Source organism: Manacus vitellinus, unplaced genomic scaffold (genome assembly GCF_001715985.3).
Source record: "Manacus vitellinus isolate BGI_N305 unplaced genomic scaffold, ASM171598v3 scaffold_50_pilon, whole genome shotgun sequence".
Taxonomy (NCBI): domain Eukaryota; kingdom Metazoa; phylum Chordata; class Aves; order Passeriformes; family Pipridae; genus Manacus; species Manacus vitellinus.
Genome location: NW_021940612.1, coordinates 4,085,919 through 4,102,904, shown reverse-complemented (window position 1 = coordinate 4,102,904; position 16,986 = coordinate 4,085,919). Strand labels below are relative to the sequence as shown.

At 36.9% G+C, this 16,986-nt stretch overlaps 1 protein-coding gene across 4 annotated transcripts in view; it reads left to right on the top strand.

Annotated features, from left to right (window-relative positions):
* The window catches only part of TLE1 (TLE family member 1, transcriptional corepressor), a 68,468-nt gene extending 56,465 nt beyond the window's left edge, over nucleotides 1-12,003 (top strand). For all 4 annotated transcript variants that reach the window (XM_018080986.2, XM_029962929.1, XM_029962927.1 and 1 more), the window contains 6 exons: nucleotides 5,539-5,788; nucleotides 7,435-7,682; nucleotides 9,312-9,459; nucleotides 9,904-10,054; nucleotides 10,493-10,569; nucleotides 10,713-12,003. In XM_018080986.2, coding sequence (XP_017936475.2) covers nucleotides 5,539-5,788; nucleotides 7,435-7,682; nucleotides 9,312-9,459; nucleotides 9,904-10,054; nucleotides 10,493-10,569; nucleotides 10,713-10,820 — 982 coding nt within the window. In that variant the 3' untranslated portion in view covers nucleotides 10,821-12,003. The remainder of the gene's footprint in view (nucleotides 1-5,538; nucleotides 5,789-7,434; nucleotides 7,683-9,311; nucleotides 9,460-9,903; nucleotides 10,055-10,492; nucleotides 10,570-10,712) is intronic.
* The last annotated feature ends 4,983 nt before the right edge of the window (nucleotides 12,004-16,986 follow it).

Sequence of the window (16,986 nt, the reverse complement as noted above, 5' to 3'; positions counted from 1 at the left end):
GCAAGCTTGCAGACTTTCTTGTCTGGCACCTGTTTTATCAGGCAAGAGAGTCTGCAACTGATGACAATGGGTGTCTGAAGCAGTTACTTAAGCAACAGATTACACACACCTTACATAATGGAGCAAGCTATTTAGAACTTTTGTATGAATGTACAGCTGGAGAGCAAAAGAATGATGAAGCAGTTGTGGAACAGGTGATGCATAGGTGTAGAATAGCTTTGACAACACATTCTTTTTATTTATAAATTTTAGTTATTGATGAAGCAGTTGTTAAATAAAATACTTCTGCAATGCTGTGGGTTATTGATGTTGCAGCAAAATAAATTCACCAGCATACACTAAATTTTTAGGTAATGTGGCTTTGATGTACCATTGAAACTAAACCTACCATATGCAGTAGACTCATGAGCATGTATGACCTGTTAAAATATGTGATTATTTTTTAGGTATTTCTGGATAAGTAGTCTGTGTAGGTACTAACAGAGCAAATTTGACTCAGCTGTTTATCTGGAGAGAATGAGGCAGAGAGAATTATAACAGGTTTTTCAACACTGTGTTAGAACATCTTTGTCTCCTCATGTTTGGCAGTCATTCCTGTCTTCTCTTTCAACAGGAAGTTGCAATTAGAGTAGTTTTCCTCTAGCCAGGTACTTATATAATTTTGAAACTCATATTTTGCACTTTCTGAGCTCAGTGTTCATGTTACATGTTTCTAATGTCTTATTTACCAATCTGTCTTGGTTTAATTTTTCCTTTTGCTGTTTCAGGAAAAATTAAAAAATTATTACTTGTAGGATACTGTCTGAGTTCCAAGACAGGCTGTGGTGAAAGTTATATGCTCACATGTTTTTGTCTGCTTTTATTTTAAACTCCTATTAATAACTAGGGATATGTTTTAATGTCAGTCTTGCAAACATCCTTAAAATTGCACCAGATTACAGGCAAAAAGCTGTATATTTTTCTGATCTTTTCTTATAACAGTAGGAAAGCAGCAGACGTTATTTGGAAAGCCATCCTGAATGTGTTTTTGTTGTTACCCACCATGCTTCTGAGAACAGGCTTATCAATCTGTTGGCAGTGTGAAAAACCTGTTAAATCTTGGTTTTACTTAAAGTTGGTGGTATGTTGACAAGAATACTGGGGTGAGGGCTCAGTGAGTTGGTGTTATATATCAGATGGTGGTGTTTTTAAATTCAATGCAGTAAGGAGAAGGCTTTGTTCTCAAAACATTCTTTCATTAAGTGGCAGACTCATTCTTGCTGGCTTTAATGGAATTTGGCATACTTACATAAAATGCTTTTGAAGATGGCATAATCCAATGGCTGTAAGTTTTTACTTTTAAGTAAGTATATTCATAAGCTTTCAGTGACTTTTTTCATTATTAATGCCTGGAAATATTTTATATTGTAAGCTATCAAACCCTATTTTTCTGTAGCTGAGTTCTGATTGTTACACTGTTCAAGACAAAAGGACAGTGCATGTCTGCTGCTGCACTTTGTATCCTGGTATTTCATAGTTAAGTGACTATCTGTGGAGTTTGGTTTTATGTATTTTTGGGGGTTTTTTCTTGGTTTTTTTTTAAGACATCATACTTTAATTAGGCAGGAATTGTATGCATCAATTTGAATACTTGGAGTAGCTGGCAGATAGTTTAGTTTATTTGCTACATTCTTGAGTAGTGAATTAATTATTCTGAACTTTCCTCAGCATGTCAGATGATATTTGCTATATACTTATTTGGAAATTGGAGGTTTAAACTGAGAAACTGGGTTGTATGAATAAAACTTACTATGTTGCTGTGTATAGGAACTCTGCAGGTTCTCTGTGCTGCTTTGACACAGATGAAGAAAAGTCTTTGGATGCAGTAGAGAGAAGAATATTTCTGTTATTCAGAAATAATATAAGTGACAGTATACTGTTTCTCAGAACTCTTCTAAATAAAAGGCACAGAAGTTTGTCTTGTAGTTGTTCTTTTAATAATATTTATTTAATTACAAGTATATATTTACATATTAGTTGATATATACTTAGCTTGTTTTATATTAAATTGTAAGTGCATTTGTATAAGACAGTTTTCTTTGTTTGCTGTGGTTGTTAGCCCAATACGAAGAAGGGATCTCTTAATGCTAACTGTCATTTGGCCAAAGATGAATATTCATGGTATCCATGATTGGATAGCTATCTATCATATAGGCAGAATGCTCAGAGTGAGACAGAAATCTGTGCTAGTCATGAGGCTGAACAACACTTTCTGACCTACCCTGTCAGTTCTAAAAAAAGATGGTGGTCAATTGGTGCCTGTTAAGAAATATCTTGAGCTTTAGAGAACTCAAGGATTCGCTGGATTTTACTAACTATTGATTCTTTTGAGGCTGGACAGTGAAAATGCTTGTCAATCTTGAGAATTCAGGCCTGTGAATATGTCTAGTGCATTAAAAATGAAATTTTCTGTTAGTGTAGCACTGTAAGTACAGTCCTTTCCAGAATTAGCAGAGTAAGCCCTCTTACCATGGTGACCTGTGGAGAGGAAGCCAAGGACAACAGCGATTAGAGTCATTTGCACTGCTGTCTCCATTACTGTGTTCTTCTGGGGACAGAAGCTTTCCTTGTCTAGAGAGAGTCAGTCTGGCAAACGATGCAATTTTGTCGAAGTTACAAGGTACGTGTAACAAAAAGTTATACCATAATACTTAGCAGATACAAGTCACTAGACCACCATACCCATGTATGTTGGCAGTGGTGATATTAGCATTACATGCCGCATATCTTCAAGCAAACAGGAGCATTTACTTTTTTGTGTACTTGTCTTGGCAGAGGGATTTGGCAAAGTCTAGCCATTTCTTTCTACAGTGAATTGCAGATAACTTGCATTGTAGAAAAATCTCTCTTGGCTTGTACAAAACTATCCCTTGTCTGTTTGCTGGGCCATCAAACTCAGTCATCCTGGGTCCTGATCAACTAGTATTAGAAGCAAATGCCAGCTCATGATGATAAAGACAGACTATTTCTATGATTGGTATAGCCACACTTTAAACACAGGCATACTGGTAAAATTGTACATAATGAAAAATACACTGGGTAGGTTTCTCATGTTTCAGAGCAGGAGAGTCATCACAATTCTACAGTACACACGAAACTGTGTACTTAAAAAGTGTTCTCTTCTATTCCTGACACCCCATGTCATCAAGAACTGAGAATCTCTGTGTATGCATCTAAGCATTTCAAAACACCAATTATTTAGGTATTTTGAATTGAACAGAACATTTGAGCTGTAACCTTCCATTAAAAAAAAAAAGTCATGAACAAGTAAATTAATCATCTTGAGCATGCTGGAAGAAATTACCTAATACTTGCTTAATTGTCTTACTTCAGTCCATGATAAAAGCAAGGATAGGCTGAGACTTCAAAGTTGTGTAGTTCTGTGTACTCTTAACTGCTAACAAATATTCTGCAACTGACTTAGATTTTGACCCCAGGATGGGGCGCAGCTTTTCAGTGTCTTCTATAGATGAACCTGAGCAGTTGTTCACCCTCAGGCAGTCTTGTTGCCACTCTTGTTCTGTTTCCTCTCGCATCCTGTGTCTGATCAGTTTAGTGAATAGCTGCTTTGGGACAGTCTTGTCTCTGTTTCTCTTGGATACAGATTTTTAGATAAGTCTTTATTATTACTGTAATTTTTCATACAAAAAAGAGCAAGGGTGCCATGGGACAAAATACATTTGATATACTCTGTGCCTTGTATACATGTAAGTGAGTGAACTTTGCACTTCCTTTCTTACCTTACATTTCCTCTGTTCCTGACATTTCTATGACATAAAAGATTTGTCATCTTTTGCACTTGCTCATCCTCTGTTTCTGTATATTCTCTGAGCAGGCTTTCCACTCATATGTCCTACCATGAAACATAAATGAAGTACAGGAATTGCATGTATATGCACTATTAATTTCTTCCCTGTCTTAAAGCAGTTACTGTTCACCAGGTTTTACCCTTCCCTTCCAAGAAAACTGTGATATTTCATGGGGTGACTATTTCCACTGTTATCTTCTGTATGAAAGAACTGTACAGTTCTTTCATCTCTCCTCTTCTCACTCTTTTTCAAAGCAATATCTTCTGCTCTGCTTCTGGGTGTGTTCAGTTGCTTTGTGATGTCTGTTACAGATCCAGGCGTCTTGCTTGTTCCTTCATTTCAAACTGTGTGATACTTGGGAACATGTAATAAAATACTTTGAAAATACTAGCTTATTGCTCAGAACAGAAGATTAAATAGAAATATCTGTTGTTGGCTTCTTGGAAGATGGATACAATACTAATAGTTGAGCTACAGTGAACTTTTCTGAGGAAGAAAGTAGATTTGGAAAAGAAAGGACAATTCTGAACACAAGAATATATTAGAAAAATAAAGGTATCACTAGAGAGAGATGGCAGATCATTAGTAAAAAGAAAAAAGAATACTCATATCTCACCATTTTTTATCCATTTTGGCCTCTTGAAGAATGCTGTTAATGTAACAGCAGCATCAAAAGCATGAGATATGGATGTGCTTAAACCACAAGCAGCAAAAAAGGAGCTCACTAGTATAACAAAAACCAGCCTTTTGCAGTAGTATTTTCATTATTATTTAAAACAAACGAAGAAACCCCTGTGCCTGAAACCTTTATTAGTTGGTGTTTGTGCCCTTGTCCTTGAGTAGAGCTGACTCAGCATTTGAGTGACCATGAAGAAATAATTTCTTCATGGTACTTCCCCTAAGGAGGAATGTTTTTATTCAGTGCTGGTATTTCACTTCCTCAGCCCTCAGTTTCCATGTGCTTGAAATCATGCACTGAATACAAATAAAAGGTGTTTCAGAAGAGCCAAGACTTATCTGAAAAACTGAGTCTTTCAGCTTTTCCAGAATTTATACTTATTCAGGAAAACAGTTATAATATGATGGTATTGGCTTTCTGAGGAAAGGTGTGAACAACCACTCTAGATGTTTCCATTTTCTCTTTAAAGCACTAGTTGCGAGGTAGAAGGAGGGGCATGTGAGCACAGCTGGTGGTGATGTTAAAGCTAAGATGCAGAAATCAAGCAAAACTTTATCTTTGGCTAGTGCTACTGCAAGGCAACAGGTGCAAACCTCCTGGAAGAAAGATGAGACAGCAGTGCCAGGTGAGAGACTGCTGCTGTAGGACTTGTGGTATAGAGACTTGAAACTGCTGGCTAGAAACCAGGGGCTGAAAGTTCTTTTGATTATCCAGGTGATTGAGGGATAGCAGCCATGACCTCGGGATGTAGGTATAAGGGTAGAATTTAACCTGCTTCCCCACTACACAAACACTTAAGTTGAGGCAAGCTGCAAATTTCTTTTGTGAATCCTTATCTCCCTCTGAGGTTTCATGTGCCTGTATTACTTGGCACTATAGCTCTGATTTTTATGAAAAAGATGATTGGCAAAGAATTAAAATTAAAAATATTGTGTTTTTCTTGCATCATAGTACTGTAATGGCTGATTTTTGTGTTTGTTTTGTTTTCTCTTTTCTTCTCTTCCCCAAAAGAGCCTATTCCTTTCACGTTACTGCAGATGGTCAGATGCAGCCAGTTCCTTTCCCTCCTGATGCCCTCATCGGTCCGGGAATCCCTCGCCATGCCCGTCAGATCAACACTCTGAACCACGGGGAAGTTGTGTGTGCAGTTACCATCAGCAACCCCACAAGACACGTGTACACGGGTGGGAAGGGGTGCGTCAAAGTCTGGGACATCAGCCAGCCTGGCAACAAGAGCCCTGTCTCTCAGCTGGACTGCCTGGTAGGTGAACAGGAACTTGTCCACACAGGTAGCTTCTCCTTAGAGACTCAATGAGGAAATAGCTGTCCTTGACTGGATTTTGTTCATATGACAAGGAAATAGCAGGCAGATCTGTTTCCTGGTGGGTTTTTATTTAGCACATAACAGGTTACAGATAATATTGCTGATTTGTTTAGGGACAAATATCATCACTAAGGGTCAGATTTCTGAGTAGAATGATTTTTTTTTTCTCCCTCTTCCCCCCTCCTCCACCCATTATGCTGATGATTTTTATGCATAAGTTTAAAAGGAATGCAGCTTGGCTTCCGCAGGGCTGCTCAGAATCTTCCTAGTTCTTTCACTCACGTGATGAGTGACAATCTCATGTTTTGTAAGATGGTAACAACCATGATGAAATAATGCGATAAGGTACCAAGGTCACTTTAAATCTCTCTATACTTTTGTTCATGTCCACAAGTTATACATATAGGTTGGTTGTTTTCACATGTGCAGGATACAAAAGGGACTGGGTGCAGTAGTATAGGTATCTGAAAAGCTAATTCAAAAAAGGTTCACTCATGCTCACTAAAATATTCTTCTCTTCAGAAGCAGTGTAGGTGTTTGTGAAATGTTAATTGAAAAGACTTAATGTCGTAAAGCACAGCAATATGTATTCTGAAAATAATTCAGTAAATGGGCTGAGTTTTTTATTTTGATTTTTTCACCCTTTACCCTTTATTTATCGCTATCCTTTTGTTAATTGCCTAGCAGTAACAGTGCAATTGAATAGGTATTCTTTTCAGGTATGTGTCTGGATACAGAGCCTTAAGTTTAGTTACAGAGCAGTATTGACTGATTAAGCCAACATTTCCACTGCACTGCTTACTGCTCATTTGCCATGAATTAAGAAAAAAAAAATAGGAGTAGTAATGCTATTAACTACATTTTTCAAGTGGTTTTTTTCGTGGTTTTGAGTTATGCATCTTAACCATCCATTTACTAAAGAACTGCTGCCAGTCAAGCAAACTTGAAATAAGTGAAGGAAGAAGTGTCTTCTGTTGCTAACTCTCCTGTAGTACCTCGAAATCAGCAATAGTATCACAAACGTGAAATTGATAAGTACGATAAGAATCATGTTGAACAGCAAAGGACCAACATAAACATAAGACCAGTATGGGAATACCTAATCTTTTAATTTTAATACTGTGAATGCAAAATAGGATTTGAAAGAAAAATTCCAAAACCTGAAGGGCATGAGACTTGAACTATATTTTCCTATAGGGTTGTCTGAATGCCAAGTGAAAGATCATTTGCTTTAATATTTCTACTATTGGTGACCTTCACTTATGGAGTGCATTTGCAGAAATGCAAACTTATTTTGTCTCTGTTTTTGTGTAATGAGATAGAAAACTTGCTATTCATCAGGTTTGCAACAGTGTAGTCTGTGGCAACAGGAGTCTGCACTTTTAATTTCTGCAGTTGCAGTCTCTAATTTAGTGATGACAAGTAGGTGTTTGAAACCTTTTAGAATATGCTGGTTCCTCTTCAGTACTTTGGTAATGGAAAAAATAGCAAACTCTTTAAAACTTTGATGTAGTTAGAGTCATATTAGTGGTCATTACTGGCAAGCATGTATTAACATAACTGAGGTGATTTGTGTTGTACAGAATAGAGATAACTACATCCGCTCTTGTAAATTGCTACCTGATGGATGCACCCTTATAGTTGGCGGGGAAGCCAGCACATTATCCATATGGGACCTGGCAGCACCAACTCCTCGTATAAAAGCAGAGCTGACATCCTCAGCACCTGCCTGCTATGCACTGGCTATCAGCCCTGATTCCAAGGTGTGTTTTTCATGCTGCAGTGATGGGAACATTGCAGTGTGGGATCTGCACAATCAGACATTGGTCAGGTGAGTCATTACTTGTTTACAGAAGATTTTCGTAGAAGTTATTCTTTGGACTGCTACATAAATATTTATCTCCCCGAATAGGGTTCCTGACAGCAAAGTAAATAGTATCTCTTTATTCAAAGAATATGGCTTGCACCCAAGTTAGGCAGAAACTAGTTTTGGTATCTTCAGCCTAGTCTTGGAAGATGTGCTTTCAGGGCCTAATGGTTTGGTCCATAACCTAATGCAGTCAGTGTAAAAGTTCCTGTGCGTTTCAAATAGTTGGGATTGGTCTGCAGGTTTCTACAAGCAGCATTTCTGCTGTTTTGTGATCAGTATTGACTGAACATGCCTTTTAGGGAACTCTGAGGTTTGTTCTTTTCCTATGTCTTAAGCCTTGTTAAGTCATAAAAAGACTTTTCAATTCTTATTTAATGATGTTAAGTAGGAAAATTAATCTTATAGAAGTAATGAAAGTGTGGAACCTCAGTTCTTTAGGATAGCACAGGAGTTAACTAGAATATAAATTTTATAAATTTATGCTTACCAAAGTAGTGGTGGTTTAGAATATTTTGAGAAGAGATAGTCTAATTTGGGAAAGGCCATGTTACCTTAAAAGTTCTGAACACAAACACTGAAGAATATGCTTAGTCTGCTGTGTTTCAGTTAAAGTTCCTGTATATCAGTAATTAGCTTAAAATTATATGCAAATAATCATGTTAACATCCATGCAAATTTTGCTTTCTGTTGAACTTCTGAGCCAATAAATACGATTTTATTCATATAAAATCTTCCATTTGCCCTGTACATGCTTAGTCCCTGTAAAGGTGCACTTTCTCCATCTATAACTGTCTTGTTTTTTAAATGTTTACTGTAGGTGTTCCCACCACTTGCTGGCTGATCTTGCTGACACATGGAATTTTGAGATCAGAGCTACAAAACAAAATGTGCCTCATGACCTTTCCATGGCAGCTCTTAGTGATTCATACCCTTTGTTCCCAAGCTAGTTGTCTTTTCCCCACCTGCCCTCCACCTTTCACACTGAGGCATAGGATTTTGCCAAAGGGTTAAGAAAAACTTGAGATGACCTTCTGGTTGCTGAAAGCTGGGAGTTGCTAATGAGAAGGACTGCACCATTTAGATTTTTCTAATCTGCCACAGAGAATGCAACTTTGTGACTCAACAATGCTAGAGTTTAACTGTCTGGATCTCTATCTGGATCCCCTTCTATTAATATCTGCCTTTTGTTTATCTTCTTGACTTGCAGCCAAAGAAAAATACAGAAACTGTTTTCTGAAATTGGAAATTTTGTTCCCCGAGCACTTGATTTAATCTGAGTTGTCCTTAGTGGTTTTAACTAGAGTTACTGTGCTTTAGTATTCTCACAGGTGGGGGTTTTTTGCTATTCAAAACCTGATAGGAAAGATTTGACTTATTCAGCTAGCCATGATGCAGTTCATTCCTCTAGTACCTGAAAAACATTTTTGTAATAGTGGTATTTAATGCTTAGTAAAAGGGAGTGGCTAATTCTTGCTCATCAGCAGACACAGAAGAGATAACACACATGTACAGAGTCCAAAACTAACACTACAACAGTGTTTACCTTGAGCTCTGGCAGGAAATAGTTATTCAATCTGGTTTTTTTATCAGGCAATTCCAGGGCCACACAGATGGAGCCAGCTGTATTGACATTTCTAATGATGGTACTAAGCTCTGGACAGGCGGTTTGGATAACACTGTCAGATCCTGGGACTTGAGAGAGGGGAGACAGCTACAACAGCATGACTTCACATCACAGGTAACAGGATTTTCCTACAGCTTGGGGGACTCTGTGCTGTGGGAAGGAAACAATTAGGATGAGAGGTGAGATTGAGCCCAGTGCAATTGGCACATTGTTCCCTCTTTTCCTTTTGGCTGCTCACTACACAATATTTTGAAGCTTTCTTATATGCTTAGAATCCAGAACAAAATGATAGCCTGACACTACTCTCACTACTCTTTTTTCCTAAGTTAATAGGTAAGACCAGGAGTTATTTAGTTACTTGAATTTTGAACTGCAGTCTTGCTGTTGAACTATTTGAATTTGCCCTTATTTCTCTCTCTCTCCCTCTCCAAATTAATTTTAACTGCAGAAGAAAGAACTATCTGTACTTCTATATACTATCTTTAGTTCTCTAAAGGTAGTTTTCTATAACTATCTTTAGTTCTTTAATAAAAGGTGTAAATGTGGTATAATTTTCAGATATTTTCCCTCGGCTATTGCCCTACTGGTGAATGGCTAGCTGTGGGAATGGAGAGCAGCAATGTAGAAGTGCTACATGTAAATAAACCGGACAAATATCAGCTGCACCTTCATGAGAGTTGTGTATTGTCACTCAAGTTTGCTTACTGTGGTAAGTTGCCCTGAACACAGAACTGGAGATCGGAGCTCTATTTGTGTTTTGCTGATTAATTATTATATAGCCATGGCTCATTTGATCATCCGAATTTATTTAGTATCTCAGTTTAAGTAATGAATTAATATCTGTGCTTTATGAATTCACATGCACTTATCTACAAACAACCATCCGTTTGTCTAAAGGCTGTTGTGAGGATTGATTCATGTGTAAAAAGTCATTTCTGTTTACAGAGTCTAGGGATTTCCTAGTATGTAATGCACTGCAAAAGCATGAGTGTCCACACTGATTGTAAGCAAAAGTACTATTTTAATTAGTGGTGAGAGCTTTTATAATGGTAGTTAGTTAACAGATTTCATTGATAAGAATTCAAAACACAAAATTTGTCAGATGTTCTATTTCATGTTTCAGTAGTCCTTCTGGTTTATATTCTAGGTAAATGGTTTGTGAGTACTGGGAAAGATAACCTTCTTAATGCATGGAGAACTCCTTACGGAGCCAGTATCTTCCAGGTGAGGGTGATATTGCTTTTAAAGAAAAAGTTAGAATACCCAGAGTCCCAAGAGTGGACTCAGATATCTTAATTTATGTGATCTATCCAAAATGGGTAACGGACTTTTTTTAATGATGTAATATATTTCTATTTTTCTTCTAGTCAAAAGAATCTTCATCAGTGCTTAGTTGTGACATCTCTGTGGATGATAAGTACATAGTCACTGGCTCTGGAGACAAAAAAGCTACAGTCTATGAAGTTATCTACTGAAAAATATGATGGGGATATAACTTTTAGAAGTTGAACTGGCCCAAATTGTTCTTAATTGTAGAAGTAGAAAGGTTTTGACTTTTATAAGGTACAAAAGTGTTAAGGTTCCAGACCTTGCCGTGAAACTGCTTCGATTTTTCAAAATAGAAGACAACATCCAGCAACTAAGTTCTGGCTACATGGACCGGATGGAACGCAGAGGCAAGATGGACAGATTTAGCCTAGGTTTTTGACATAGTTTTTAAAAGCCAAGTCTACTGAAGAATGTTGCAGCCTTTTATTTTTTCATTTATGACCTCACGCAAATTGTTCTCATTGCCTGAATATGGGGGATAAATACCTTTCTGTTCCTTGCAGTTCAAGTTGCATTCTGTCCTGTGTAGAGCAGCAGTGTCTCAGATGAACTTGTTTCATGGTTTTGCATCTTGTGATATGTTTTTATATTTTCGTTGAAGGTCAAACATTTGTATAAATTGTAAATATATTTAGTTTACTACAGTAAAGGCTTTAGTATCAACAACCAGTCTTCCCCCTTGCCCCCTCCCTGCCTGCCCTGCTTATTTAAAATTAAAAACCGTTTGGGGATATAAGTACCTTTTTAGAATCAAAAGCAAACACTATGTATAGTTTGAAAATGGTGTCTTATTCTTTATAACTATTCCTAGATTCTTTTATCATACTTCAAAGTAGTTGTTTTGACATACTAGGGTATCAAGTCCGGTAGATACTGTCTTGTGCTACAGAAAACTTAAAAGGCAATTTTGTACTAATTATAGTGTAAATATAAAAATTGAACATTTCATAAAGCTGTGCTGTTTATTTTAAGTTTATTCTGATGTCCTATGTATAATTTTTTTGGCAGCAACAGTAATATGTGCCTGATCATAACTCATTCATTCATTTCTCTAAAAAAATAGGGACTTCCCTCTCCTTTTTCCCCCAGTTGAACAGAATTCGTGTGAGACTGCATTTCAACTAAGTACATCAGAGCCTTTATTCATTAATTGAGGATGTCTGTGATGAGAAAAGCTAGATAAGTTGCTTCATACTTTACAGAGAAGTGGTAGTTAATGACCGTTTACTTTTTAAAGTCTTGTCTATACTTAGATACTCAGGTAAATTTAACTAAATTACCAAAAGTGTGAGTTTTACAGGGGATCACTTAAAGATGTTAAATACTTGCAGGGCTGCAAGCGAAGTGAATTAATCTAAACTAAGTTAAATTTGCTTCTTAATTTCTTGTGAGAATATTGACAAAGGAATATTTTGATTTCACTCTAAAAATTAATTAGAATTAATTTTCCTGAGTGTCCAATGTTACACAGGCCTATAGGCTCTATGTATTCATAAGGAGAAATCTTTGAGTCCTTTCCCCTGTGGCATGAGTATGAAGAGCCGTGCTAAGCATCCAGTTACCAAAGCTACACATCTTCAAGTTTTCTTGATGTACTCAAGAGCAGTGGATCAGGGGAGAGCGTGTTAATTTTATTCTGTGTTTTTTCAGATAAACGAGTTCTGCCACTGTGTGCTAGACAAACCTAGCTATTGCACCAGTGAGGGCCATACGTTTCCTGCATTCTGTAATTTAATTAGAATTTCCGTTGCTAATGGAGAATACAGATGAACAGAACAATTCAGATTACACAAACTGGCAGATAGGTTAAGACTCATCTGTAAAGAACTACTTTCTCATTTTGCTAGCATTTTCCAATGACCCATGTCCCTGCTCTTTCAATGACAGGCATCTAGGAAGAAACAAGTTTGACTGACAGATGCATTGGCTAGATAAGGAATTTCTCATCTGGGGGCAAAATTTATCTTAGTTTCCAGTCTGAAGAGATGCTGGTTTTCCTTTCAATTTACATGACTATTCTACTGAAACCGTTTTATAGCATCAAGAATTGTAATAGCCTTAATGTATTAACTTTGCATTTGGAATGTAAAATGTTAACCATTCAGGTTAATCTGGTCTCCTAGACATTTAAAATTAGTGTTCTATCCATATGTATCTATATCTTTGTCAATTGCTGTGTAGTCAATATGTATCTGTATGAAAATGACAGGCCAGCTTAGGTGCTGGCCACGTTGCTTTCACACAAAAAGCAGAATCATCAGGCTTTTCAAAGAATTAATTTTCAGAGAATTTGCCACATTGAAATATTGTGAAATGCTGTGTCATTTTTAAAAGGGAAAATTTTTAAAAAGAGTGTTTACTAGATTTTACTTGATTTTTACAATTTTCATATTGAAGTTTCTCTGAACATCTGACTCTGCCAATGGTCATTGACTTTAGCAGTACTGGCAAATTTGCTGCAGTTAGGAACATTTGGATTTTTTCCAAATTGCTATCACCTTGGCTTTTACTTTATGGCTTTTCTCTTGCCGTTCTCTGAACTTGATATTAGAGGAACCAAGAATGCAAGTGTTCTAACACATCCATGTAAACTAAAGAAAAATAACACCAGTATAATGGATGTGCTATATGTTGCAACATAGTGCTTGCTAGTAAGACCACATTCTTGGCAATCAGGAGGTTTAAAATAATAGTATTAGGAAAATCTTAAAATACCTCGTCTTCTTCGCTTTTAGAAGGCACATTGTGTCAGAGCAGTTACGGAATTGGACGTTATTTATGCATGTGAATGAATTTAATCATATTTGTACCGTATGTTTCTTGATTGTAATTAAGAAATTAATTCCTTTTTCCCCCATCAGATTTACTTTAAACCTTGAGTCTAAAAACTTGCACATGCATCATAAAGTAGTTCTCTCAATTTGTTGTTTCAGATTTCACTTTTGGTTTATGAAACATTGTGGGTTTTTTCATTTGTCAGTCAGTAAAGCCTATTCCACCTGCAGATGTAATTTTTATGAAAAGATAGATTCAGTGAAATCTTGGCATCTGTCTACACAACAACCTACAAGATTTAAAACATGTCAAGCTTTTAGCTTCTGTAAGTTCTTATAGCCCTGTGTAAAGTAGTGGGTGGAAATAATTGCATATTGAATGAAGAAACAGACAAATGAAGATAAGCAGTGACAGCAAAAGCACTGGAAAAGCCATATGGAAAAAAGAAGTACATCAGTAACTATGGTGTAGGTAATTAATTTTTTTTGTCATTTTAATTACAGTCATAATAGATTCCTTTGGTTAGCCCCTTTTTGGGACAGTCTGTTTGCCGAGTGGCCCTCAGTATTCAGAGATGTCTAAATGCTACTCTGGCAAATGCTAGTGCTGGATAGAAGTAGGGAGTCCTTACAAAAGATGTTTTGGATGTCAGTGCAAACAGTAACTGATGAAGAGGGGATTTGTGGTAATATCAATTCAACTGAACAAAATCCTTAGTCAGCTCTAATATGTATATTTTGTATATGTGCACTTGGCATAACCCTTTATAAATCAATTGTGCAGAAAGTCATGATATTATTCCACACAATGCATTTATCAGTGTGTATGACTATCTCTTTTTGATTATAATTCCAAACAAAGATAGTTCCCCATGTTAATCCGCAAGCCTCTGGTACCTGAGAGAGAATTTTCATCAGCATTAGTTCTTTTTATCTCATTTGGCATTTCAAAAGCATTTGTTCCTTTAAAAGTATAAAATATTAATTTCTTAGACTGTTAACAGTAGTGTTATCTTTTAATGTAAACATCAATACAGAGTCTGTCTTATACATGTTTACATATGTCTTATACATGTTAGACAGCTAGTCTTAAACATGCTTTTATTTATGAACGGTTGACCATAACTTTTCCTGTCACACTTTTGTGACACAAGTGATACAAGCAGAATTTTCTGAAGTGTTTAAGTTACTTAAGCAACATAAACTCAGATGGACAAATTGATTTTTGGTTTGGGTTTTTGGTAGGGTTTTTTGGGTTTTGTTTATTTGTTGTTTTCGTGGAAAGACTGGCCCACTTATGAACCTGTGGGATTATGTAACATATTTAGAATTGTCCATATTTTCTATTATATTGTTGCAATTTTGAGTTGATGGGGAAATTCCACCATTCTAGTAATAAAGAAGGTGGATTTTGATGTTTTCAGGATAAGGAAGAGTACTGACTTCAGATTTCATACTACTGAAAAAGTGTTTACCCCTTAGGTCACTTCACTGGAGAAGCTGGACTGGCTCCAACTCTGTTGTCTCCTTGAAGGATTTTTTTTTTTTTTTCCTCTACCGCAAGTACGTAGGAAAAATATGAGAATGTAGGTCTATGAAAGACTTCAGTCATAGCGTCTTTCCCAGAGGGGAAGCAACTCAGAATAGAACCTGATGAACACCAGAATGAAAGAAGATGTTCATGGCAGGGAATACATGGAGAGACAGAATTACAGAATCATTTAGGTTGGAAAAGATCTCCAAATCATCGAGTCCCATCTGTGACCAAACATGATCATGTCAATTAAACCCTAGCGCTATGTGCTGCATCCAGTCATTTCTTGAACACCTACATGAATGGTGACTCCACCACCTCCCTAGGCAGCTCATTCCAATGCTTGACAACCCTTCCTATGAGAAAATTCTTTCTAATATCCAACGTGAACCTCTCCTGGCACAGCTTGAAGCTATATCCTCTTGTCTCATCACTAATTGCCTGGTAAAAGAGACCAACGCCTGCCTGGCTGCACCTGCCTTTCAAGTAGCTGTAAAGAGCAGTAAGGTCACCCCTGAGCCACTGTTTCTCCAGCCTAAACAACCCCAGCTCCCTCAGCCATTCCTTAAAAGGCTTATGCTCCAGACCCTTCACCAGCTCCATTGCTCTTTTCTGAACACTTCTTAATGTCTTTCTTGTGGTGCGGGGTGAAAACTGAACAGAGGATTTGACATGCTCCCTTACCCATGCCAAGGACAGGGAAGATCTCTTTCCTAGTCCTGCTGGCCATACCATTGCTAACACAAGCCAGGATGCCATTGGCCTTCTTGGCCACCTGGGCACATTGCTGGACAAGAGAAAATGGGAACTTAAACACACATACATTTTAGGGGTAATCTAACATGTAATCTACGAAATTCACATAGAATGAGATTCCAGTTTGTTTGTAAGGTTGTTCAAATGTTTCTGCATAGTAATTCAAGGACATCTGGGCTGCGTATTGGAACTGTAAGTGGACATTTCTTTGACATCCATAAGCAATCATCTAATCCTAAGAGGAAGGGGAATTAAATCACAGTCAGTTCTCAATATTTCCCATTACCTTATATTTTCATAGCTCAAGATCCACTTCCAAGCAATTGGTCATCCCATTTTCAGCATGCTGAAAATGTGTCCCATTGCAGCTTAAGGGCTTAGTGCAATGTGGTAGATTTTGCTAGGGAAACCAGATATGTAGGACCTGGGTGCTTGAAAAATCTGCCCTATGGTTCTAGCTTACTGAGATTTCTGAGGAATTTACTCAGAATTTCTGTTCAGCTAGGAGAGCTCAAACAATCACTTAGATGTTTTTTAAAGCAGCAAAACCTGTTTCAAGCATACTTTTAAGTACACATGGATGGGCTTAGTTGGTTTTATGTTTTGGTTTGGTTTTTTACTATTTTGTGTTGATTTATTTCTTTTTTCGTCTTACATTAAAAACTGTAAAGTGAATACAATAAGAAAACATGAAGAGAAATTAGAAAAATGAATAAGAGTGGAATGTTAAAGGGTGGAATATTCTTGAAGATGCTATATCTCAAAACAAAGAACCTATTGCTTCTATGATATATTAATTCTTGAGAGAAATAGGTTTGTGTTTCCTTGATGTTCAGAAAACTGAATACCAAAAAATTTGTATTGTGGGGACAAATGTTAATTTTTTTCAGATCTGAGCAGGTTTCATTTTCAAATCTGAACATCTTCAAATCTTAATCTTGTTTGTTTTTCTTTCCCCATGTTTCTTTTTGGAGGGTTCCACAGTTCACTCCTGGAAGCTGAACAACAGTCTGTGTCCTCTCTGGCTCTAAGGTCTCTACTATGCCTTAGTAAGAATTTTGTGGCTTATAAGCCTGTGGGTGATACATAGACTACAGAAAAATCTGATTAAATATTTAGGTGGATAGCTGCATAGATTATATCAGTTAGTAGTGTATGTTGTAATAATTTCTCTTAAAGCAAGCACCCAGAGATAAAATAGCTGCATTGTTCCATATTCATACTTTTATTGTTTGTGAAATTGCCAGT